At 36.2% G+C, this 25,757-nt stretch overlaps 1 protein-coding gene across 10 annotated transcripts in view; it reads right to left on the minus strand.

Moving 5' to 3' along the window:
• The window catches only part of Fam135a (family with sequence similarity 135 member A), a 93,405-nt gene that overhangs the window by 28,391 nt on the left and 39,257 nt on the right, over positions 1 to 25,757 (minus strand). For 6 of the 10 annotated variants that reach the window (XM_031367054.1, XM_031367053.1, XM_031367059.1 and 3 more), the window contains exons 6-13: positions 18,122 to 18,261; positions 17,960 to 18,030; positions 16,326 to 16,499; positions 14,840 to 14,966; positions 14,019 to 14,172; positions 10,146 to 10,223; positions 7,147 to 7,196; positions 5,178 to 5,333 (exon numbers count right to left, since the gene is read on the minus strand). In XM_031367054.1, coding sequence (XP_031222914.1) covers positions 5,178 to 5,333; positions 7,147 to 7,196; positions 10,146 to 10,223; positions 14,019 to 14,172; positions 14,840 to 14,966; positions 16,326 to 16,499; positions 17,960 to 18,030; positions 18,122 to 18,261 — 950 coding nt within the window. The remainder of the gene's footprint in view (positions 1 to 5,177; positions 5,334 to 7,146; positions 7,197 to 10,145; positions 10,224 to 14,018; positions 14,173 to 14,839; positions 14,967 to 16,325; positions 16,500 to 17,959; positions 18,031 to 18,121; positions 18,262 to 25,757) is intronic. The other 4 variants (XM_031367057.1, XM_031367061.1, XM_031367060.1 and 1 more) reach the window with 1 other exon arrangement.

The raw sequence follows: 25,757 nt of genomic DNA on the forward strand, positions 1-25,757 counted from the left end.
ATGTTCCAACAAGTTTAGCTGTTTAAAGTCTAATTATAATCCTTGCCTCCATCTCTACCCACAAGGTCTACCTTCCTCTTTCCTTTTGAAAAGTTTTGCTGTGATGACGATCAAACAACCCAGAGCCTGTACACACTAGGCAGTGACTCTCCCACTGCTAAGTTATGGAACAACGGAATCAACATATGAAACTGGAGTTTCTGTGCTGTTGGTTAGAACTACAAAATTATAAGCTTTATCAGACCAAATGTTTGCTGCAGGCAAAAGTCCATAAAGAAAATGGACTCAAAATCAGTTTTCTTTTTACCAAGGAATTGTGTTTTCTGTAGCAGGCATACTTGATTTAAAGATACAAAGACAAAATACAAGTTCTTTGATGCTTTAGTATTCAATTACATAGGAATACATTGGATATGCTTATTTCTATATGGATATAACCCTGTTATATGCTATTTATTTGAAATTCAAATATAACTGGGCATTCTGACAACACTATATTGACATAAATGTCATCATTTATAACATCAGACACACAGAATTAATTGTTTAGACAGGTTGGGGGATAATTCATCTCTATATGATTGTCAAAGACTTTGACCATCAGGCCTAAAAAGGGAATGTCCAGTTCAATTGAGACTGATACAAATCAAAGAGACTGAAATAAGTCAGCACTATAAATCTATGCATAAAGTTCAGCATTTCAAGTCTTCAAACTATACACAGTGATCTGTTTAATACTGGACTAATAGCATTCTCAGCAAAGCTATAATTACATTAAATATTAATAATTAACATTAAATAATTGATAAGTAACATTAAATATAGCCATTTCTGATCTTACAATATGAACGTTGCAATACAAGAGATGTCACTAGGAACTGTGGATGCAACTCTGTGGGAGAACACTTGCCAATACACTCAAGGCTCTGGGGTCAACACCCAGAACCAGAGTAAGCATAAGAACAAGAGAGCGAGGGAGGGAGCCAGACAAAGAGCAGGAGACTTCTTGTCAGAAGCTCACCTCTGTCACCTAGCACTTGCTGTTACTAGTGAATACATCATGAAACCATGCACTTCCCTAGGCTGTCTTTCCCTGAACAAATACTGTACAACTATTGGGCTACGTTGGTTATTACAGGCCTTTCAGAATGCCAAGGTAGTTTAATAAGTTTGTGTTGAATTGAATAAATAGGAGCCAGAAGTCAATCAAAGGTATAACTGCCACAGTTTTTGTGATACACTACAAAGCAAGGTACTACAGCAGTTTCTTATTATATCTTAACTACTTTTTTTTCCTTTAGGAGTTAAAATATGGGCTACTTTGGTATTAGAAATAGGCCATGGAAAAGGATGCCTGAGTAAAATGTTAAAATTAATCTTTGTCATTTAATGAATGTGCAAGTTTAAGAAGGTATTCTATGTCTTCTTCTATTGCTCCCTTGAAAAATGGTTTCTCAAAAAAGAAAAAAAAAAAAGAAAACTGTTCTCTCTCACTGAATGAGAAACTCGCCATTTTAGATAGGTTGCCTGACCAAGAAGCTTTCAGGTTCCATTTGATTACATCCTATATGTTGGTTTGGATATGCTTGGCCCAGGGAGTGGCTCTATTAGGATGTGTGGCCTTGTTAGAATAGATGTGGCCTTGTTATTAGAAGTGTGTCACTATGGGCATGGGCTTCAAGTCCCTCCTCCTAACCACGTGGGAGCCAGTCTTCTAGCTGCTTTCAGATGAAGATGTAGAACTCTCAGCTCCTCCTGCACCATGCCTGCCTGGATGCTGCCATGCTCCTGCCTTGATGATAATGATCTGAACCTGTAAGCCAGCCCAATTAAATGTTGTCCTTATAAGAGTTGCCTTGGTCATGGTGTCTGCTCACAGCAGTCAAACCCTAAGACACACTCTAATGCTGGGACTGCAGGCATGCATAGCCATGTCTGACATTTTCCATGGTGTTGAGCTTTTGAAGTCAGATCCTAATGCTTGCACAAGTGTTCTTACCCATCTCTCTCCCTCCTAGCATTTAATGCTTTACAAATCTGATGTCTCCCTTTTTTATTCCTTCTCAAAGTGTACTCACCAGCCAATCTCAGTATTTACATTGAAATTTTTGTTTCTACTCAAGACAGCTTTATCTCCAGAAAGTATGTTATAAAGTTGTCTCCAATCTTTGCTATCAATTTCTTTCCACAAATTATACCAGGGTTCAGAAGGTAGTAACAGTAATTTGACAAAACTATAGAACTTTTCTCTATTAAAAAGTTTTAAATATATTTTGAAGAGCATCTTCTCTATGCTAAACTATCTGTGAGCTTTATAAAGAGTTAACATTCAAATAGACTTATTTTCTATCAACATGTATTAAGAATTCCTTATCTTCTTAGCCTTGCCTAGGATCAAAGGATTTTTGTGTTGTTTTTCCTCTTAAGTAATAAAATCTTTTAGGATGGCACACAGAGCAATGCCTTTATAAAGCTTTCATGCATGAATGCCATCTCCTTCTCCCCCTCTATCAGACACTTCCAGCTTATGCTTTCCATTACCCACACTTTTCCCACTGCTCACTTTAAAATTGCTTCCATCTTATCCTCACCTTTCTCCCTATTCCCATTACCACAACTGAAAATCTGTTTTGCATATGAAAGTAAATGCAGCTTCTGAGTCTACATCAACCAACTAATGAACAGCCTAGTGAACTATTTGAAAACAAAGTTCTCAAAAGTCAATAAACACGTGAAACAAGTGTCGAATCCTCAGTCCCCGATGGCTCTGTGATTTCATCTCATTCCAGTAGGAATGGCTATCAAGAAAACCATGACAAGCATGCAGTGACCTCTCCAAGGAGGCAGGCTGGCACTCAAGTCCTCATTTCCAAAAAGACCAAGTTCATTAGCATTAGCACCACACCATACCACAGGGAGTTGGCTGCATCTCTACAAAAAGTCATCATTGTTCAAGGTCTTGGTGGTGAAAAATGTTAATGAAAATTGCCTGAAAGAAACACATTGCATTTATTGAGCTATTCATTTTAAATTACTACACTAAGCTAAAGATCATTAGTAAGGTGACTACTGCAATTACACTATTTTATCCACTGTGAAATCTCATATTAGGCCTCTTAGAAGTGACTAATCTTTAAAAAAGAACTTCTAGAAAAGAACTCTAAAAAGTTTCCAGTATGACAATCTTACGTACTGAAATAAAGTAACAAGAACAAGACAGAAAACAAAACAAATCAAAGAAAGAAGTAACAACATGAAAAAACAGTCCATTAAAAATACTAATAAAATAAGAGATGTTCTCTTTAAGGCCAATTCAGAAAAAGGAAATAAAAATATTAGTCATGAATGGCGAAAAACAATACAGAACTTGCAGATATTAAAAAGGGGGGAGGATTCTGTTATTTGGTAATAGGACATTTGAAAATATATAGAACATAAAAGCTCCTTAGAAAAATATAATTTATCAAACTATGAAAAATGAAATACAATATCCCTACTTACATTGTGTCATTTTACTCTATTTCCTAGGAAGAATAGACCAAACTGAGGGTACTCTATGCAACCACTGACCAATACTCTACAAAACACATCAGTCACAAAAGGTAAAGACATAAGAATAATTACACATTAAATTAATTTAAAGGGCCATTAAAACTGAATGTGATGTGTGAATCTGAGTTTGGGAGACAGGGGTGAGGCTGTCAAATAGGACGTGACAATTGGTCAAATTTACATATGGGCCATGCTGAGGCTTGAATGTGAAATGTCCTCTGCAGCTCATATGCTTCAACACATGGCCACTAGACGGTGACACTGTTGGAAGGTTATGGACTCTTTAGAAAGTGAAGGCTTGTGGTTTCTGGTCTGTCCCTACTTACTATGCTCGCTCTCTCTCTCTCTCTCTCTCTCTCTCTCTCTCTCTCTTTCTGTCTCTGTCTCTCTCTCTTTCTATCTCTGTCTGTCTCTCTCTCCCCCCTTCCTCCTCCCTCTCCCTCTGTTCCTCTCTCCTTGCCCCTCCCCCCTGCTTCCAGGTTGCTAATGCAATGGAACCAGCAAGCCTCATGTTCCTGATAATCCTGATACCTCACTTTCTAAGCCATGGTAGACTGTATTCTCTCTGGAACCTTAAACCAAAATAAACCCTTTCTTTCTTATGTGGCTTCTCTCAGGATACTTAATACCAACAAAAATTTAATTAAGACATGCCATACACTAAAGATTATTATTATATCAGTATAAACATGTCTAAAGTTGGCTACTATGATGGATTAAGTGTTCTGAATCTTGGGAAATATATACTGCAGTATATGAAGAAGGAATAAAGGTCTCCTTCAGGGACACTGTTCTTGATTTGTAACAGTTACAAACATAGGAGAAATCTAAATGTCTATCAACAGAACAAATTGTGTGTGTATGTATGTATTTGTGTGTTCTGCATATATATGCATAAATGGTGCATATCACAAGAGAAAACAAATGATAGCTACAAAAAAGGTAAGCATACAAGAGAGTATACACACAGTACAGGATCTGATCTATACAGAATTTAATCATAAGCATATGCTACATAATAAAATAGTTTATAAACTTTCTGAGTAAAGGCAACAGTGGATCTATAGCAAATATATCTACTTTCTTTACCTTGCAAAATTCCTAATACATATTCCCATGAAAGGTTAGGGAAGGCAATGGAAAACCAAAGTGAAAATAAACGAAAGACCTTCAGAGATGAATTACTGATTTCTACCTCCTGCTTCCGGGTTTCAGGACCTATCTTATATCACACATATTCATGTTTTATTTACTTTTAGGTGGGTTTCTTTTTATTTATTTATTTATTTATTTATTTATTTATTTATTTATTATACATAAGTATACTGTAGATATCTTCAGACACTCCAGAAGAGGGCATCAGATCTTGTTATGGATAGTTGTGAGCTACCATGTGGTTGCTGGGATTTGAACTCAGGACCTTTTTAAAAAGTAGTCAGTGCTCCTAAGCACTGAGCCATCTCTCCAGCCCGTTAGGAGGGTTTCTTAGTAGCCGAGTTTCTTAGCTGGCTTTAGAACCAAACAATAACACAAGGAAGCCTCTCTTCTGACTTATCTACTAAATATCACATAAGAAATTCCTAAACATACACAGTGCTCACTAAAAGTACATTTCTTTAACTTACCCTCAAAGTATGGTGTTCCTGTGCTAATAGCACTCTTAACTCTTCATGCAGTGTTATAGCTTCCAGAAACTGTCCCCATAAAGCCATGAGAAGGGAGCAAAGCTGGGCAAGGTTCATGTTGATGAGTTCTGCCAGTTCATCAGGGTTTTCTACTTTCTAAAACGACAAGGACAAACAGCTTCACTGCTTCCTGAGAATTACTGACTCGTATCTCATCACAATACTCCTGAGACCATCAGTGTGAAGGTAAGCATGTGCATGTGAGAGGACAGCTCAGACAGAACAGCTCAATAATGACTTATTTAACTCATGGATACTGAGGCAATTTCAGTGAGCTAGCCAGTATTGTAATATCAAAAACAAAACATTAAAATCATAAAAAGAAAACACAGGGGTTTCCACCATGGAAATGGATGGGGAGTAGAGAGTGAAGGAGACCCACCAGGGGCTGACTGGGTCGGTCCAGATTCAGTGTATCCTGGGACACAAGATGCAAAATAGTCATCCTGATTCTGTAAGAGAGCTAACTCTGACGCCTCAAGGAGGGACAGTTGTGACAGCACAATAAAAATCTCACATGTCAGATTTACAGAGAAGTGGGATCTAAAAGGAGGTTCAGCACCATGTCCTGTTAGTGCTTGACATTGAGAGGAGGGTTTGGGGGAGGTAGGACACATAGAGGTTTGCCCTGAATGAGATGTGAGGGAAATATAAGGGCAGCTATAATAGGAACAAAAGTCAGCCAAAAGAATGGAATGTGAATGAAGAGATTTAAATACTGAAAGACCAAAATCTAACGAAACCAAACCTAACCTAACCCTTTAATCTCCAAAAGACTAGATTTTTTTTAATATTGAGTGCATATTTTTAAAATTGTTTTAAATGAATATTGTCCTTTGGGTAACTACTTAAGAACAATTGTTATGTATTTTTTTGTAATCTAACCCTTTATTTTATGTAGACAGGTGTTTTGCCTGCACATATATGTATACATATGTTCACTGCCCATGGAGGTCAGAAGAGGGTGTTGGATTCCTTAGGAGTGGAGTCACAGATCAATGTAAACTGCCATGTAGGTGCTGGGCATAGAACTTCCAGTCCTCTGGAGGAACAGCCAGCTACCTCTTCAGCTCTACACAGATAACTTTTTAATGAAATGGTCATCTGAATTATAAAGAAGCCTTGTGATACTACATAAAATTACATCCTTTTACATCTTGCATACTTAGAATCATTAAAGAGATCATTCTCAAAGAAAATCTAGTTTCACTGAAACACAGACAGACACTCCAAACCAAGTGTAAAGTTTCCTGTGACTCGTGGCTTTGGTTTTTCTCACTGACACAGCTGGTGAGGAGTGGATTGACAGTGAACCTAACAGTCAGGGCACTTAGGTTCCTGACCAAAAATGAAAAATGTATCTAATGAGATTGTAAGAATGAGCTAGAAAAGTGGCATGAGTTGTAATTAGTGTGTTGCAGTAAAATATGTCATTTTAAAGAACTGCCAGGCAGGAGGGCTGGCAAGAGTGCCCAGACGCAGAACAGAAAGGGCAGTGTGGAAGGAGGGGCTGATGAGAACCAAGTATAACAAGAAGTGTTTAAGAGTGTCACAGGAAACATTTCTTTGCATACTAACCAAAAGTCAATGGATGAAAAAAATATGTTACAAAACTATACAAGTGTTTTAAAAACCTGTCTAGAAATTCCTTACATAACACAGAAGAAAACATATACATTTGATCAGTTAATTGTTCTTTATGTACAAAATAATAAACATTTCAAAGCAAAAGTTAACTTTATATTGAGGCTAGATGCTTTTGACCATCTAAACTGTGGTTTTACAATGAATACCCAATTTATCTTTGCATTTTAAAAAGAATAAGTAATTAGATTTTCTTAGACAAATATTTAGAATATAAAATAGAAATCACTCAAAAAATGAGTATTAACAAAAAAGCTACAAGTACCTTAACTTCTTCACATAGTTCAGTAAGACGAGCCTCTACATCCATTTCCTCTGAAAGGGGTAAAAACTAATTAGAGCAAAGATTTCACTGTTAGCTCTGAAAACTATCTTTGATATTATATGAAAGGCAAAATCTTTTGCAATAAAAAGTTAATCCCTAATTTAACAGGCTATTAGATACTGTTACAAGTAAGGTGATTTTTGTTCATATAATTGTGATTTACTTAAGTATACTCTAAGCATGTTAAGAAATTTATAATTAAAATATAATATCAACAGGGAAATACTGAAACTAACATAAAGATTAGTTATTTTTACATGAAAAGAATTGTATTAACATCTCAAATATAACCTTTAAATATTTTTAATTTTTAACTAGAAAAATATAACTAAAATGAACTCCTTTTTAAAAAAAATAATCATTCTCACACAATGACATGCTGCAATGTCATTAGCTCACTGACTTCACAACTCATTTCACTGTCAGAAACATCAGTGGCTTCTAATGTTAAATTAAAAACAAAAACCCAGCAGCAAACCCCGCATAAATTTCACATGCCAACATCTACTTTCAGAATGCTCATCATCTTTTCCTGTCACAGAAGAAAAAAATCTTTAAAATTAGATTTAGGATATTCATCCCATTCCAGAAGATAAACCTAAAAATTGGATACCCTTTTCTAATGTTTCTGTTTAATAGTCCAAATATCCATTATAGTGAGCTCAGGGAAACATTCCTGTGTGTAAGCAAAGGGCAGTGCTGGACGTCTTCAGTCTCTCAGTGAATCAGAGCTCACTGTCTTAGGTAACTGGCTAGCATCAACCCCAGGTTCTTCAGTCTCCATACCCACACTGCTTAGGATACAGGCACAAGCAGTTGCCCATGGCTTTTACTTTAGTGATGGGAATCCTAACTCAGGCTCTTATACTTCTTTCTGTAGCAAGCATTTAACCACTGAGTTATCTCCTCCGCCCCAAAGCATCTTTAAAAGGAGTGAAAGCAGAATTTAACTGCTAAACTTAATTTCAATAGTTTCAAATCACTCATAGAGTTTTATCTCACTTTAGAAATTAGTTTTAATTATATTTTTCTTTCTAAATGCTACTTTATAATACAGCAATTAATAGAAATGTAAAATTATACCCATTGTTTTATTCAATTATCTTGATGACATCTGTTCCTCCTACTGTCCAAGGTTATAATCTAGAACATATTCTTTCATGTTTTTGAAATAATGAACACATGTGCATATATGAGGTATAGAGTTAATGGTTTACAACAGCGGAATTCTGTTTTACACATTCTCTGAATTTTGGGTTGTTTTTTCACAGTTATTCAGTAAAATCTGCCACCTAGCTTAAGCACTTTTAATACAGTTACTTTTCCTTCTTTGATGTAAGTGCAACAAAAATTTCCCTATTTCAGTCTCTGGTCAAATACTGGTGAAAATAATGTAATAAACTTAGTTGTACAAGTCTTTTTAAAAATATTTAAAAAAAAACACTCCCCATAAAAAACAAAACAAAAGAACCCACATTATTTTTTGCAATCAGAACTTGGGCTATAACATAAGAGATATATTCAGATAACAGGTATTTTCTAGATCTGACTGTTTACACACTCAAATGTCATTTACAACTGACTTCTATATGCTTTAGGGTTTTTGTTTTGTTTTGTTTGAGACAGGGTTTCTCTGTAGATCTCTGCCTGTCTTAGAATCTGCTTTCTAGACCAGGCTGGCCTCAGACTCAGAGATCCGCCTGCTCTGCCTCCTCAGGGCAGGAATTAAAGGTGTGCGCCCCCATCCCCTCACCCTCCCAGCTTATGCTTTAGTTTTAGGTCAAGTCTTTCCCAACAAATAAAAATCCACCCCGCCCCCTTTAAGAGAAGCCTTAATTATATTAAGCAGCATTTTATAAAACTAGACTGTTCACAAGCTAAGCAGAGAAACTGGCAATACACTACTTAAACTAGAAGTGTCCATTATTTCATACTATAAATTGTTTAATTTTAAGTAACTTCATATGAGAATATAACACTCTGATTAAAATTTCAACCTTGATTCTTTCCATCATGATAAACAACTGAAGTTTTGAAATAGTTTTAGTGACGACTAAGCATCCTAAGCCCCAGCCAGCACTCATCTGTCAGACACTAGCTTCTTCATCTTACTCACTCATCTGTCAGACACTAGCTTCTTCATTTCATCTTACTCACTCATCTGACAAACTGAAAATACAACTGTAGTTCATTTGAAAATTTCAACAGTTATCCATAATTTTAAAAGATGTGACCATTACTGAATACTACATAAAGCCTTCCAATAAATTAACAGAAAGTCAGTAAACTAGGTACTATTGCTATGCAAGGACAAGGCTAAAATGTAGTATGGAGGCTGTGCATGATGGCTCACACCTTGAATCCTAGCATTTGAAAAGTAGAGACAGTCAGATTTCTGTGATCCAAAAATTATACATAAATATTATATATTAAAAGTAGAAACAAAAACAAATAACGGGACCCCCTCCTTTAATATAGTAACATTTAGGTAGCAGGTATTTAGTATTTATTTTCTTAAGTCTAGGATGATGAAAAACATGCAAATTGACTACAGCAATGAAACCAATCCTGAGGGTTTATCCCTCCAACTCACAAAACCAGATTAAGACTGAAGTCTTAATCACATCACTAAGGAATTGGTCGGTTCAAAGATGAAATTACCTTAAGGACTTTAATAGCAATTTTTATTCAGTAACCACATTTTGGTGGTGTAGATGGTCTTGAAAAAGCTAGAATATGTGAAAAGAGATCTTCACACTATCATTTTCACTTCTAAATAAAAACTTCAACATTAAAAATCAATTAAATTACTCCAAATTTATTTGCAAACCAAACTGATTACATACAATAGCTCTTAAATAAAAGTGCTGGGAATACACTCTGCTGCTTACAAAGTTTAATTGAAAGGGATTATTTAATTAACCTATTTGTAAACATACCTAGACATGTGTCGTTCTGAGTTCTTGGCTGTGTTCTTCTGAGGAGCCGCTCATATAGGACCTGCATGCTGGCCTTGGCTAGTCATAAGGGTTGCACACAGCACTAGTTACTACACTCCTTTTACAATAAAACTTATTTGAATTTTCCAACTTGTTAATAATAGACTTAGTATTGACAGGGCAATTGGTTAATTAGCTTATTAGATTTACAAATGATGTACATTCAAGTTTAAATTATTTTCTTTTTAATATTTATATTATTCTGATAAATATTTCTTATTCTGTTATTATTTTGATGTTTAGTTTCATAGATTGAGGATTTTAGTGGGGGCAAGAGTCTCAGAGACTAGCCAGCTCAACTCTCCACTTGTGCAAGGGTAGGTGTTAGGCTCAGACAGGCTAGTGACCTGTCAAAACCTAGACTCCAGAAGTCCTGTTTTATGAGCTTCTTTAAGAGTGGAGCTCTTTTAATCCAACCAATGTTTAATGCTACATCCTCAAAACACAATGTACATCATTTATCTAGGAGAGGAGAAGAGGATAAAAGAGCAGAAAGGAATTTAAAGTATTTTAAAAAAGGGAAGAGGTTACATTAGTTTTTCAAAGCATGGTGCTTAAGAAATTTAACTCTATGCTTATTTGAAACATTAAAAAATATTAAATAATAAAGAAATATATTCTCTAATCAGGAGCTAGTTTATATCCCCTTATTAAAACTAGTGATCATAATGATATTTAATAAATAAATAGTACATTATACACCATGGAATATATTAGTGCCCACAATTCAATTTTACTAGAACAAAAACAGTGTTGATAAGCTCAGAATACAAAACATTTTTACTTTAAGCAGTTCATAGTATTTTTAGATATTCTCTAGAGGATGTATTCAAGAGTAAACTAATCTACAATCAAGAGAAAGACAATATAAACAGTAAAGTTTAAAGATACACAGAATTACTAATAAATATTTATTGAAGATGAGTCTTAATTTTAAAAAATGCCTAGGAAACTATTATAAGTTGTGTTGCCTGGCTATAATTTTGAAGTAACACAATAAAAACCATATTTTCCTATTTTATTAATAAAGTAATTCAATAAGTATATTCTTAGTAAGTATAAACAATATACTATAATCTTATTTTCTAATATTTTTGTTTCTAAAACTGAAGTATGGGATTACTTTAGAATTTTGTTTTGTAATATTTTAAAGTAATTAATTCCAAATAACTTTAATAACTGTCAAATTTAAATAAGAGCCCTTTTAATGTCAAATTTTATAAAATGTACTTATAAGCCCAAAGGTATATAACATAAATAAGAAATTTGAGAATATTATAGCTAAATAAATTGTTAAGCTAAGTTAGACTAATAAAATAAAATTAGTGCTAGCACTGTCTAAGCTATTTAACAAAAAAATTGTTTTTGTTCAGTTACCAGATAAACACTTGGCCAACAAACATGTTTCTTAGTTTTTGAGAAATGCTTCTCCTCACTGAAAATGTGGCTTGTGTGTCCTTTCTTTTGTAAATACTATACGTTAAATCTACTTGAACACTGTATGCTGACGGACATCTTCACAAAGTTCTTTGAGATCACTCCACACTGATAGAGGAAAGTTACTGAGTGTTGCTGCGACTCTCCTGTTTGTTACCACTGCTGCTAGGAGAGTTGTTTAAGACTCAGACTGTTCTTTCACCTGCACCTAGCAGGATGCCTGATACCACAGCTGCTTTAAAATCCAATGAACTTACCCTAAGAAGTGTCCCTGCAGCTGCAACTTTACACCTTTGGCTCTTGAGTATTCTTACCCTGAGTTTTTGATCTTCATGCACAACAGTGATTTCCTTAACTGGAGAGTGCAAACTAGCTGGTATTTATAGAAGCAAAGTGAAGGAAGACACACCTTCAAATGTACTCTCTCAAGCACAGAAGATGAACAAAAGCCTCTTAATTCTAATACAGTATTTCGATTATTTTTCTCATGAAAATGCCATCATTACACAAAATTGAAGTTTTAATATTATGCTGGTACTGAGGACACAACCAAGGGCTCACGCATACCAGGCAAGCACTCTAGTACCGGGTCTTGCACCCAGCCAGCCTGTACATTTTACATCACTGCTTTTCACAAATCCTTCCTTCTGGCACACAGTGCCCTTCAACAACACTGTGCTCTCAGAATTTTCTAGTCAATAATCCTAACCAAATTTATAATTTCCTTGCAAAAATACTTTGAGTATTAAGTTACATATTTAGGACATTGTTTTTATCATAGATAAAGAATGAGCGAAATTAGCTCTACTTTATAAAAGATGCTTTCATTCCTAGCAGAGAACTTCATTTCTGTCTGAGGCAGCAGTTTCCTATACAATCTTCCTAAGGGATTCAGCAACATCTAAGTATTTGAAATAGCCAGAACAAAAGGGAATTTCAGAGAACAATGATCAAAAACTTCCCTTTCCATACTACCAATCTTTGCTTTGAGGAGGACTGTGTGGTCAGGATATCTTCCTGCTAACTAAGAGAGCAGGCATATTTTCCTCGTAACTGTTATCCCTTGAGGTTCCAGAATCAAATCAACAGTTCACTTAGTGACAGCTGTCTTTTGTCAAGTGAAGAAGAGTGAACTCAACTGATGTTCACCACATCCAGCCTTCTAAGAAGCAGTATACTGCCTAGCATTCTCTCATAACTAAACTAAAGTGAGGTTACAAGGATTTAAGATTTCTTGTAATTTTTTAAAAATGTTCTTCCCTTATTTTATTTTATGCACAGGGGCATTATGCTTGCACGTATGTATTCACATCACTTGTGTGCTTTTGCCTGAATAGGCAGAAGAGGTTGACAGACCTCTTGTGACTGGAGTTATAGTGGTGAACCACAAGGTGAGTGCTGGGAATTGAACTTGGATCCTTAGGAAGAACAGCCTATGCTCTTGATTAGAAAGCCATATCTCCAGCCTCTCTTGCAATGTTTTATAACCTCAAGGATACAATTAGAACAAAACAAACAAAAAAACCTTCACTTAGTCTCAAATCCAAAAAATATTTAAAATAAGTTACCATCTTAGAGAATGTAGTGTTATTGTTAAAATACTTTCCTTGAGGTACAAAGAAATATATGAAGAATAGTAGTTAAGTAAAAATTTCAAAAATTCCTAACTTATTTAAATAAATAATGATGAAAACAACTCATTCAGTCAAGAAAATTAAGTGAGGTTTTATGAGCTAGTATCTGAAAACTGAAGTTTATAAACTGATCGTGAAGCTGGGTGGCAGTGGCACAAACCTTTAATCCCAGCACTCAGGACGGATGGACATGAAGGCAGCCTGATCTACAGAGTGAGGATGAGAACAACCAGAGCCACACAGAGAAACAAACTAAACAGAAGATAAACTAACCATGAAACATCTGAGAAAAGCTGAAGTTGATTTAAGTAATTTTTGAAATGGTAAAATACTGAACACTTATTATTTTTTAAATTAATCTCTGAGAATGAGAGCTCGGGGGTAATTACAGCCAGCTGTGTACAAGAGTGTCCTAAGTGTCTGTGCTGCACAGGCTGCTGCTGTGTGCATTTCACTTACCGCCCTAAGACTGTAGACAGTTGATTTCTAGTATACTTTTAAATTAATGTATCACTTGTTATTTTAAAATATACTAAGACTCACTTCAATATTAGCACCAAAAAATTATTTCTCCACATTCTATGAAAAAGTTTCAAATTTCAAAACGTGATTATCAAAGGTAGAAAAAGTTAGAATTGAGAGAGAAGTGAAGCACCTAGTACAGGAAAGCTGCGGCAAAGCTGGTCACTAGCGAGAGCGGTGGAGAGAAGGACTAGGAGAGGTCTGGCCGCTTTTAACATACCCAGGTCTAGTTTCTGACAAGAGGGGACCTCTTCTGTTACCGTAATGAAGTAGCTGTGCAATCCCTTGAAGGCTAGCAGCAAAGTAGCACACAGTGTATAATGAAAGTGATAGGCATGGTGCAGGAAGGACTCTGCAATGAGGAAGCTACAGCCCTAGGAAGGAACAGATTGGGAATACAAAATGTTAGTAAGCAAACATCAAAACTGCTACACTTGAAACCTTAAAAAAATAAGGAAAAAAAAACCCCACAACCTACCTATTACCATTTAGTTATTCTAAAGTGTGTAAGAAATTCATCAGTATTTTGCTCTTCCTGTACGGGATTTAAATGTATAAAATGTGATCCTAGCAATTCAGTCGTCACAGGCTGCTATAACACACTGGTGAGTTCTGGCTTTGGTGAGATGAGGCTCCTATTACAGCTCTTTTGGAGACACTGCTTTCGCTCTTTACGGCCATCTCTCCCTTCCTGTACTGCTTACTCTGACTCAACGCTTGCGCCCATCATTCTCCTTAAAAGGCCTCAGTGCATGTGCCTACTAAGCTTGCTAAGGGAACATCATGTGACCACAACAGGCTGTCAAGAAGCTCTTTTCACTAAATCTGTTAACATTTTGAAGTTAGAGGCTGGTGTTCATAATACATAGTTGACTAGCCAATTGGCTATGATCTTATTTAACTAGATCTTTAAGTTATTGAACTCCACCAATTCATCAAAGAAATTAAATTCATTTACAGATAAAATATTCAAAACATTTCTTTTAAAATAAGGGAAAAATAAAATATGAAAAAAATTTTATACACATATTCAATGCTTACATCTGGTGACAACTGTTTTGTGTAGTTAATCCCAAAGACCACACTTTCCAGAGTAGGAATCGCTGAGTCTTTGCTTTGTGCTGGTGCATTTCTATTTAACCAAGTAGTCTTCACAGGGCGAGGAAAGCTGGGGGAACAGGCAGCACATCAGTACTGTCCTAACAGTCGACACTTTCACATAGGATGTACAAAAGAACATACTACAAAATGAAAAGCAAAGGTTTTACAACTTTCTAAGTTCTATAGTAATCTTAAATTTTCTTTTAATAATTTGAATTTATGAAAAAAGTACAATGCACATTAAGGATTTAAGGCTAGACCCTGAGAGTGCTTCTCTCTCTATGAGATACAGAGGACTGAAGCAAGGGCCTTACACACGCCAGGCAAGCACTGAGTATACGAGGCAAGTGCACTAGCAAATTCTGAGGGCAATTCTACAACTCACCTACTTAGCTGGTAAGCCAGACTTTTATAATTATGTATATACACCTTATGCATCACCTCTAACAACTGTTACAATTAGATTTGTGCTAGAAATTATAGACAGCACAGAAATCAAATCTACGGAGTATTTTTAGGTAAAGTTATTGATTTGAGAGTTCCAACTACTGTCTACATTACAAAGGATTTCTATTTTATGTTCCATAGAGCATAATTGTGTCTTATACTGATGAAACATAATTTTTCTCCCCACGGGAGTAGTAAGAAAAAATAATTACCCAGTGAATTTGTTATCTAAAATATTACATGTTATTTAAAGATTTATCGTCACTTATTTTACTTATGTGCATGTACAGGAAGAGGCATGTGCAAAAGAGTGCAGATTCTCCCAGAGGAGTCAAGTCTCCCAGGAGCTGGAGCTACAGGAGTTATGAGTCACCTGGTGAAGGCTCTAAGAATACAACATGTGTCCTCTGAGAGGGTCTTATGTACTCTTGAGCCTTGATCCATCTCTGAACCTCAATATTACACAATTCCAAGTTAAAATAGTATTATGGCATAATATAAAGGTGCTAATGAAAATTCATAAAATTGTTTAAAACTTTAAAAAGCAGTAACTTTAGTATGAAATAGAGGATCTAGGAAAGAGACAAAGAAACAAAGCTAAGAGTACATTCATATCTTCTTTCATGGAATAAGTACATTATACACATGCACATCCACACAAACCAAAATAAATTAAAAATTAAACTAAAGAGAGACTAAACAATGTTGCATGATCATTTCTGTATTGCATTCTTTTACTTAGTTAAGTAACTGAATTATAAAAGAAAAACAAACACTCTTTACTCCATATTTCTGTAATAAAAACATTGTTTATAATAATGGTCCCATGTTCTTAAATTATGTCATTCTATTATGTTAGCATAAAATGAAAATATATTAATAGTTATTTTACTACTTCAGTTACTTTTGTCAGAGTATATTTTCAGCATAAACAGAAAGGCATTACATTAATAAGTAGTAGACTCTTAGCTGAATTCACCTTATTAGTGGCTGGTGTAGTGCAACCAATGATGCATGGACTGTAACAGACACCACAGCCAGGTGGAAGTAATCAAACATGACGTTCGCATGGTGATGAAGACCTCTACAGATGCTATAGTGCAGCTTCAAGGTCCGACTGCTTATGAGTTGTAAGGCATTCAGATCATCTGCCCTACAGAAAGCAACATATTTTCATGTAATTATGGGATATTTAGTAAAGGCTAATATTTTTAAATCAGTTGCAACTATTCCTTACAGGCTTCATTATTTCAGGTTACAATGGGAGGGATTTTGCAAGCATCAATGGGATGCGGCAGCAGTGTGAGAAAAGCCATATTCAACTCACAGCTTCCTAACAGTACACAATATGGGCTATACTAACATGCCTATAAAAATACGTTCTTTTTGATAGCCCAATGATTAATATCCATCTTAAATTTTATTTGAGAGAATACTGTTTCTTACAAGGTCAAATAAGTCCCCCAAAGTGTATCAAATTATCTTTATTGCACAAAATTTTCTTTTCCTTTCTTTTTTTTTGATTTATTTATTTACTTTATTTATATGAGTACACTATAGCTGTCTTCAGACACACCAGATGAGGGTATTGGATCCTATTATATATGGTTGTGAGTCATCATGTGGTTGCTGGGAATTGAACTCAGGACCTCTGGAAGAGCAGCCAGTGCTCTTAACTGCTGAGCCATCTCTCTAGCCCCAACAAAATTTTCTTAAGGGCTGCTTAGACCCCTTGAATATTTATTAAATGTTAGTGAGACCCTATCTCACAAGCAAACCACTTCTTATTCGGTAATGATATTGTTATTATGTAGTCTGTCACTATATTTATACATGCACACAAGCCCTGAAAAAGTTCATAAAATTTTATCCAGATAACCTTTTTAAAACCCATACATATGTCATAACTACCTCCAGCTACTGAGTTACCTACTTAGTTCAGCTTACTCTACTCAGAGAATTATTATGACTTACTCTTAAAAAGTGTAAAGAGGAGCAACAGGTACTAAAACAGGGCTGCCCTGCCATGACAGTCAGGAGGACACTTACAGCAGATATTTTAGTAATGTGACTGCTTGGTACTATATACTTGCGTGAAGAAAAGGCTCTTAAAAATAACATCTATATGTTAAATGAATACAATCACAGTGTGCCTCTAACACATGTGCTCAGGAGTATGGGCAAGTTCAGGATAACTGGGATCTCAGAAATTAACAAACTAGAAACACCTTTTGAGTATCATCAGTCTTGAGCATTCTAAATATTAACAAAGTTACACTTAAAGAAGCTATACTATAACTCATGCCATGAAAAATTCACCAAAGGCCAGCGGCAGACAAGTCAGTTAAGTATTTTATGGTAGTGCTACTATGGCAGCCATATAATGTTTAGAGTCTAGGAAACTCGCTTATAATTTTTCACTTAACCTGATCTCACTACCCAGCAAGGGCATGGGAGAGTAGTCCCTCCCTTCTCAACAGTCTTTCTCAGAAAAATAGACGCACTTTAGAATAGAAAAGAGCATAAGAGGTTCCAACGGGAAAATGGGGTTCATACAAATAAACCCTGAGCTGACTACAGATGTTTCCATGCCTGAGCAGCCAGGCCACTTACGAATAGTCTCCATCTGTGAAATGTAGATCCAAGGATAACAGAAAACTTATTTCTTCAAGGGTTTCTTCAATCTAAAGAGAAATTTATAAGATGCTTAATATTTATAAATGTTATAAATATGCACTGAAGTTTCACAGTAAGTAGATATGAAGAGATGTTTACCTTTCTTTCATCCAACAGCATTTTAACTTTGAAGATCATGACATCATTTAAAACAACTTCTTCATTTTTATATAGGATCTGAAATGTTTTGCTGCAAACCAGAGCATCATGAACTGAAGCTGGAAAGGCTAATGTCATGCCTAAAGCAGATGAGAAATACAACTGAGAGGTGAAAGATGAACAGTACAAGAAATTAAATGCTATTTTAAAATACTATAATTTGATATCATATTATCATTACCATTTTATACAGAAGTGTTAAAAATATTCCTGAAAACTTACTATTTTCTGATAAAGTGAAATAAGCATACCATAATCACTTTGAAAATTCCTGTATAGACTTTTCTTTACTTGAAAGGCAAGTGCGGAAGTATAAGTAGGTGTTTTAGCGTAAAACTGATCTAACACAGAAAAGGGCAACTAAGATCATCATTGTTGAAGTTCAAAGAGATGCAGCTAGCTCTCTGCCTTTGTTGCTGGGACAGAAGACTCCAAATCTGTGTCTTTAGACTTCTTATGTTGGCTAAAGAGGAACTAGACCGTGGCTACCACGACATGAAGATAAACCATGCGATTAGAGATAAGGTTAATATCTAGGCAGGGGAAAAGACTGTGGTTTTGAATTTATGTTGGGGATAATCCAATCTTATGCTCACCTAGCAACACATCAATAAAACTCTGGACACAGAACTTTGGGTGAGCTTCTCTGACTTGTAATACTGCAAATTCCTATCTAGATTGGTTGGACATGTGAGTGATGGCAATACACCCTGGTTTTATGGGAGGAAAACAATGGAAGCTTATATATAGGGCTTTACATATTCAGTCTTATGTATTTCTTACATTTTTTTCTCATTAAAGTTGTTTTAGTGAGTCTCTAAATTCTGTAACAGATACTGGGTCAAGTTGTTTCCATTAAAAATGCAGATTTTAAAAACTAATAACTGAAAACTCCCTGCCCCTCCCAAAATACATACACACAAAACTCTTCTAAAGGCTTTACAACACATTGCTATCATTAGTCAGTCTTTTCCTATTAAACTTAAATGGCCGACTGAGACAAACAGTTCTGAGACAGTTCTTCCTCCACTGATTAAGACCGGGGTGGAAGGTGTTAGGGATAATACTCATTTAGTCTTCTGGGCAGACTCCATATAGTCTGGGACATGTGACATACAACCTATGTCACAGCTATTTTCCCAGCTTCCTTCCCCAGGTAACAAGGTCTAATGACCAAAGGTAAAATAAGCTACGGATCATAGGAACAAGATTTTATTTATTTATTATTTTTATTATTATTATTTTTTGAGACAGGGTTTCTCTGTGTAGCCCTGGCTGTCCTGGAACTCACTTTATAGACCAGGCTGGTCTTGAACTCAGAAATCCACCTGCCTCTGCCTCCCAAGTGCTGGCACCATCACTGCCCGGCACAAAGGAACAAGATTTCTGTGAGAGAAATTATGTGTGTACTCTGACAAGTTCCTCACCATAATAGGTTGGCACAGCAGTAATTCTTCATAAGAAATGGCCTTGGGCTGACAAGATGGCTCAGTGTTCAAAGCCCTTCCTGCACAAGCCTGACAACTTGAATTTCATCCTTGAGGCCCAAGGTAGGAGAGAATTAACTCCTGCAAGTTGTCCTCCAGCCCCCACCCATGTGCTGTGGCATGTGAGGGATTGCATAGACACACATGGTTGCAAATAACATATTATTAAAAGTAGTCTTGCTGGGCGGTGGTGGCGCACACCTTTAATCCCAGCACTTGGGAGGCAGAGGCAGGCAGATTTCTGAGTTCGAGGCCAGCCTGGTCTACAGAGTGAGTTCCAGGATAGCCAGGGCTATACAGAGAAACCCTGTCTCGAAAAACAAACAAACAAACAAAAAACAAAAAACAAACAAACAAAAAAGTAGTCTTTACAATATATGTACAACTTTTCTGTAAGTTTGAGATATTTCAGAATAGACAAAAATTCTATTCTGAATGTTTAAGAACTGAGATGGGGAAAGAAATTTTCCTTAATACAATGTAGATTCTGTGTAAAGCCCTCAGACAATGCTAAGTAGAATTTGTTTCCTCATGAAGCAAAGGCTTTTCCTACTGCTTTGCCCATGAATTCTGTTCCTTTCTCAAACTGGCTTTCCCCTCCTGTATGTTCCTTTGCATGTGTATATTTGTTGTGACAGTGTGTGCATACAGGGGTAAGGGCCAGGCGTGTGTACAAGAGCTCAAGTTGCTCATAGGTGTCTTTCTCAATTGTTTTTTACCTTATGTTTAGGGTGAGGGCCTCTGATTGGATCTAGGACTCCTAAATTCAGCTAGACTGCTTGCAAGCAAGTCCTGGGAATTCTCTTCTTTTTCTCCCTTGTGCCTGGATTACAGGGAGGGCTGCCAGGCCCACCTTTTAATGTGGATACTTTTCAAAGTGAGGCCCCTCCTACACTTGCCACCAGGGTTGGGACATCCTTGTTTCTTAGCTTTCAGATACCATCTCCCTTTAAAATCACTACTATTAATAGTGTTGAGTTTCCTGTCATTAGCTCCATATCCTGCTGACCACCTCATTCATTCTTGCAGATTTACCAAGATTCTAACTTCCTTCTGAAAGTTTAACTAATCATCCCAACTGCAGTTTCCCCTCCCCATCCCAGCCCTTCCCCCATCCTAATTTCTTAAAGATTTTATTTAATTCAGAATTATTACTTCCAAAACTACCTTCTATATTACTACTGATGTACAGCAAAACAGGCTGCACCCACAAGTGTCTAGGTGCTTTTCCTCTGCTGACCCAGAGTTCTCCTCAGCTTGTCCTTCCTACGGCCAGTTCCAGACTTTTACAATGCCTTTGACGCAACTCCTCTGCAGTGCAGGTTTAAACTGACTTCCTGTTACAACCACACCTATTTTCCCAGCTTCCTTCCCCAGGTAACAAGGTCTAACAATCCATCGGGCCCACTTAGGACTAATTCTCTTCTGGTATCTCCATTTTCTGCCAAATGCCCATTTTCCTTCGTAGCACATGTTAAATTCTGATTCATCACAATCACACCCTCTTCCATTCATATACCCAACTAAGAGAGTGCAGGAACAGTAACGGGTGCCAAGAATGCTCATGTCTTTTAAGGCTGACATAAAAGGACTGATCTAGTTTGGGCAACTCAATGAAACTCTTGTCTCAAAACACAGAAAACAAACCAATCATCAAACATCCTATTATACACATATGGTGTGTTCGTTGTAGGTTTGTATGTGTGTGCTTTTGTGTGAATATTTATTAGTTTTGTTTGATATAATTGCTTGTACATCTCAGTTTTGCTAAATCTAGCTCTCTGCCTAATCCACACAAGCAAGATGCACCTGGGGAACAATATACAACTCTTTGTATGGCTATGCTTTACAGTCAAGTCTCTTCTTCCAGGTGGGCCCTGAGTGCTGCCTGCCAATCATGCCGACTTCTGAACCTGCTTGCAACTCACATTTCTAGGTGACAACTTCACAATGTATTGTCTCTCCCCAAATCCCGGCCTTCTATAACTTTAGTTCTTACATAATGACATAGTCATCATTATTGTAGTCGTCTTCTCCTCCTCTTCCTCCTCCTCTTCCTCCTCCTCCATCATCATCTCATCATCATCATCATAGAATTTCTATAAACTCCACTACTATATCATCATCATCATCATCATCATCATCATCGAATTTCTATAAACTCCACTACTATATCTACCTACAGATGATCTTAGACAAAAGTTATTGTTTCTGTTTCCTTTTCGGGCACACAGCTCAAGTTCTTGGCATTTAGTATGTTTATTTAATTCATATCCCCTTCCTCTTCTCTGTCTAGACTATTTTGTTATTGCCAGAATTTTAGATGGTCCACTGATTCTCACTTTCTGGTGTCCATACACTTGTATAATTTCTTCCCACAAAGTAATCAGAATTAATGTTTGTGAATAAAGCAAAAGTAATGGTACAATTTGTGTAAACACAGCAGAAGTAATTGACTTTAACTTGTGAGAGACTCTGAGCCAAAGGCATGGGCTAAATTCCTGACACACAGAAACTGATAACGTGGTGTTTAAAACTAAGTTGGGTGGCAAATTTTTACACAGCAAGAATTAATTCACATTCCATCTAGTCTCTGACCCATGTAACTGCACATCAAGACCAATGAATTCTGCACTGTTAAATCCAATGGGAAACTTTCAAATCTCAGTTATTTGTCAGCATCTACAATAGTTACAATTTATCTCAGTCCTGAACACTTCTTAATGTGCCTTTCTAGAATAACACACTGTAGAGGTGTGCTTCTCAAAGTATTCCACTCACAGGCTAAGCAGCTAATCTACTACAGTTTCATGGCTGCTCACAGAAGACACAAGACAAGAGATTTTATAATTCCCAGCATAGACAGTGGCTGCGTATCAGTTACCTCCCTTTCCTAAATCCCATGAGAGTGATGGGAACACAGGCTAAGTGAATGTGACACATGCCCTGAGTGTTTGCTTGCCTCAACCTTTACCAATAGTTATATGTAAACCCGTCTAATCTTGTATCAGCAGAAAACATTCTCATAATCAGACTAGACAGTAAAAAATTTTACTTAGTGCCTCAAATTAGGACTTCATAGCTTCCAAAGTTGTCTACAAGCATCTTTTTAAGTCTCTAATAGGCTTGCCAAGTATCTCTGCTCAAAACATGTACAGAAACATGGAGACGCATGGAAAATAATTTTCAACAACACACAAATTCAAATATTAAGATTCCTCACAATTCATGACATTAGGTCTCTGACTAATCTAATAACATACATCTCCAGGAAACTGGAAAGACAGCTCATGGGCAAAGTGCTTACTATGCAAGCATCAAGACTCAATTTTGAATCCCTAGTTTCCATATAAAAGTCAGGCATGGTAGTAGTAGTTAGCTCTTTGTGGGACAGAGACAGAAGGATCCCCAGAACCTCAGGTTAGCCAGGCAAGCTGAGCCAGCAAGCTTCAGGTTCAGTGAGTGATACTGGGTTTTGAGAGAAAATGGGGAAAACATCCAGTGTCAACCTCTGTCCTACTAAATGTACACTGCAGCTATAAATACTATTAAGAATTTCTTAGCAAATAGTTTATCAATTTAATACATGTTCAAGCTTTCCCAGTATCTAATTACTCCTTCCTTTCATTCAGTAATGGTCAGACAACTGAGACCTAGCAGAAATCTAAATGAAGCTTCTAATCATGCAAGTTAGAAACCAAACCACTGTATTAGTGTTATTCTCAGAAAAAAAAATGTATGAAATACAAACTTTTTCACTAGTAAAGAGAACATCAGTTTAAAGTTTTTCATAAACTTTTATTGGGTTTCAAAGTTCCCTACAATTTGGGGTGGGAAGATTTTTAATGACACCAATTTGTTATATATTTCTTATATATTTTTTCTTTTCTAAAGTTTGATTTTTAAATTAGTATTTTATTTCTACATGTTTGTGGGATATGTAGTAGCATGTAGACAGTGTAAGCAGTGGTCAAATCAAGATGTTCAGCTTTAGTAACCATCAATCAACTCTCAACTCCACTCCTGTGTCATTCTTTCTATGCTACTACACTGTCATTTGCAAAATGGCTTAGAAAAAGGTCAACACACGAATCTATCCAATCTATTGGTCTGAATCAGAAACAGCTTTTCAACATGTTAGATGAAATGGCTTCATGAAGCCAAGAACCACATTTATCTTTTTTAGTCCATTAGTACTGGATTGAGCACTATATCTCATATGTAATAGACATTTCGTATTTATTTTTGAATAAATTCCCACCTCACTTGCTAATTTCATGACCTATTTTTGTTCAAGTGACCACTTACGTTTTGCTCAATAGCTCCTCTCTAACACGCTCATGCCTGCACTTCTAGACACTTCAGATGCAGAAGCTTCCTGAGCACTTACATTAATCTACTATCACCATCTACATCTCCACCTTTGAATATACACGCAGCTGTGATGTCTCGTAATGCACTTTGTGAGCAAGTGCTCTTTTATTTAATGTCACCTCATTGTCTCGAGTATGGCAAAGTAAAGGCCAACAGCATAAGCAAGCACCATGTCCGGCTTCTGAGTTCACACTTAGGGTACAAACATGCAGGCAAGTAACTGCACTCTTGCCATGACAGAAGGAAAGTGTTCAAGTGAGAGCAAGCAATTGGGAGTCTGAAATGCCAAGCCAAATTAGAGGCTTCATAATTCAAAGTTTACTTAAAGATAAAAATCTGATAGTGAATTTTTTAGTAAGGCTGTTGAGATTATTTAGTTACCAATAACAGTAAATAACTGAAGACATGGTATGAACTGCCTCCAGTTACTTATCTTCTTAAACTATCCTTATTTATTTTTTTGAGTAGAAAGATAAATTTATTTGAGGAATCAAACCACTCAGGGGACAGAGAGCCTTGGACAGTGGGAAAAGCCTTGTCAGTTCTAAGGGGACAGGAGGTCGCATCGAGAGTGACCAGGCCAGAACAGCCTGGGATATAGCGTGGGGTGCTTGATCCATGGGCCGCGATTCATTAATCAGGAACTAGATGCCCTTCTTGGAGGCCGCTGACTGCTGCTGTATGTATGCAGTAAGCACAGCCTTCCTACACAAGGCTGAATTTAGGCTTCTGTTTACCAATGGCGCCACTTCCTGCTTGCCCAGGGAGAGTTTTGTTTAAGACTTAGTTATATGACTTCAATTATCTGAATCTGTTAACATTTAAAAACATATTTTAAGTAAATATATTAAATCACATTCTTGTTTCCCTTTTGTACCCCAACTCCTCCCAGAGAACCCCCTTCAATACCTACAATATCTTTTTTGTCATATTCTTTAAAATTTATAAAATATTATAACAATAAAAATGAGTATTATAAGAGCTGTTTGATATAAAACAACAATTAATTTAACAGTCATATATTATGTAGGTGCTTGTCTACAGCAATACTGAAAATACATACAGTATTCGTGGAAAAGCATTCATCTTAGAGAAAAAGTAACTTATAAAGTCCTCTTCAAACTTGATACAAGAGCTACAAACATCAAGCAAAGGATTCAGTGTCACTCTTTGTTCTCTTACAAGACACCTCCCTAGTTAATTGTCTATGTTTCTTTTGGGTATATAAATACTTTTGAAATATGTAAGCTGTTCTGAAAACCAGAGTATAGTGTAAAACCATGAAATAAACACTACTACTAACAGAGAGGCTGAGATAGGAGAAGCAAGATCTCAAGACCATTATGTTGTACACAGCAAGACACTGTCATGAATAAATAAGCTGAAAGTATATATGGATTGTACAATATTGGACTTGTTTCTCCAATTACCAAATTAGAGAGACCATTGGATGACAATCAACAAATTTCTAATTCCTCATATTTTTGGATTTCAGTCAATTAGGATATGTTGGTAATATTAATTTTCATATTAAGATATTAAGAAAAAGTAATAGTTACTTCCTGTTGTTTTTCTTGTAAGAGGTGGAATTAGGTTTGTGTGGATTTGTTAAAAGATTACTTTCTTGCTTCTTTTTTTTATTATTATTATTTTCTTTATTTACATGTAAATTTCTCCTTTCCCAGTTTCCCCTCTGAAAAACAAAGAAACAAACA

The sequence above is a fragment of the Mastomys coucha genome, unplaced genomic scaffold, assembly GCF_008632895.1.
Source record: "Mastomys coucha isolate ucsf_1 unplaced genomic scaffold, UCSF_Mcou_1 pScaffold14, whole genome shotgun sequence".
Lineage (NCBI taxonomy): Eukaryota > Metazoa > Chordata > Mammalia > Rodentia > Muridae > Mastomys > Mastomys coucha.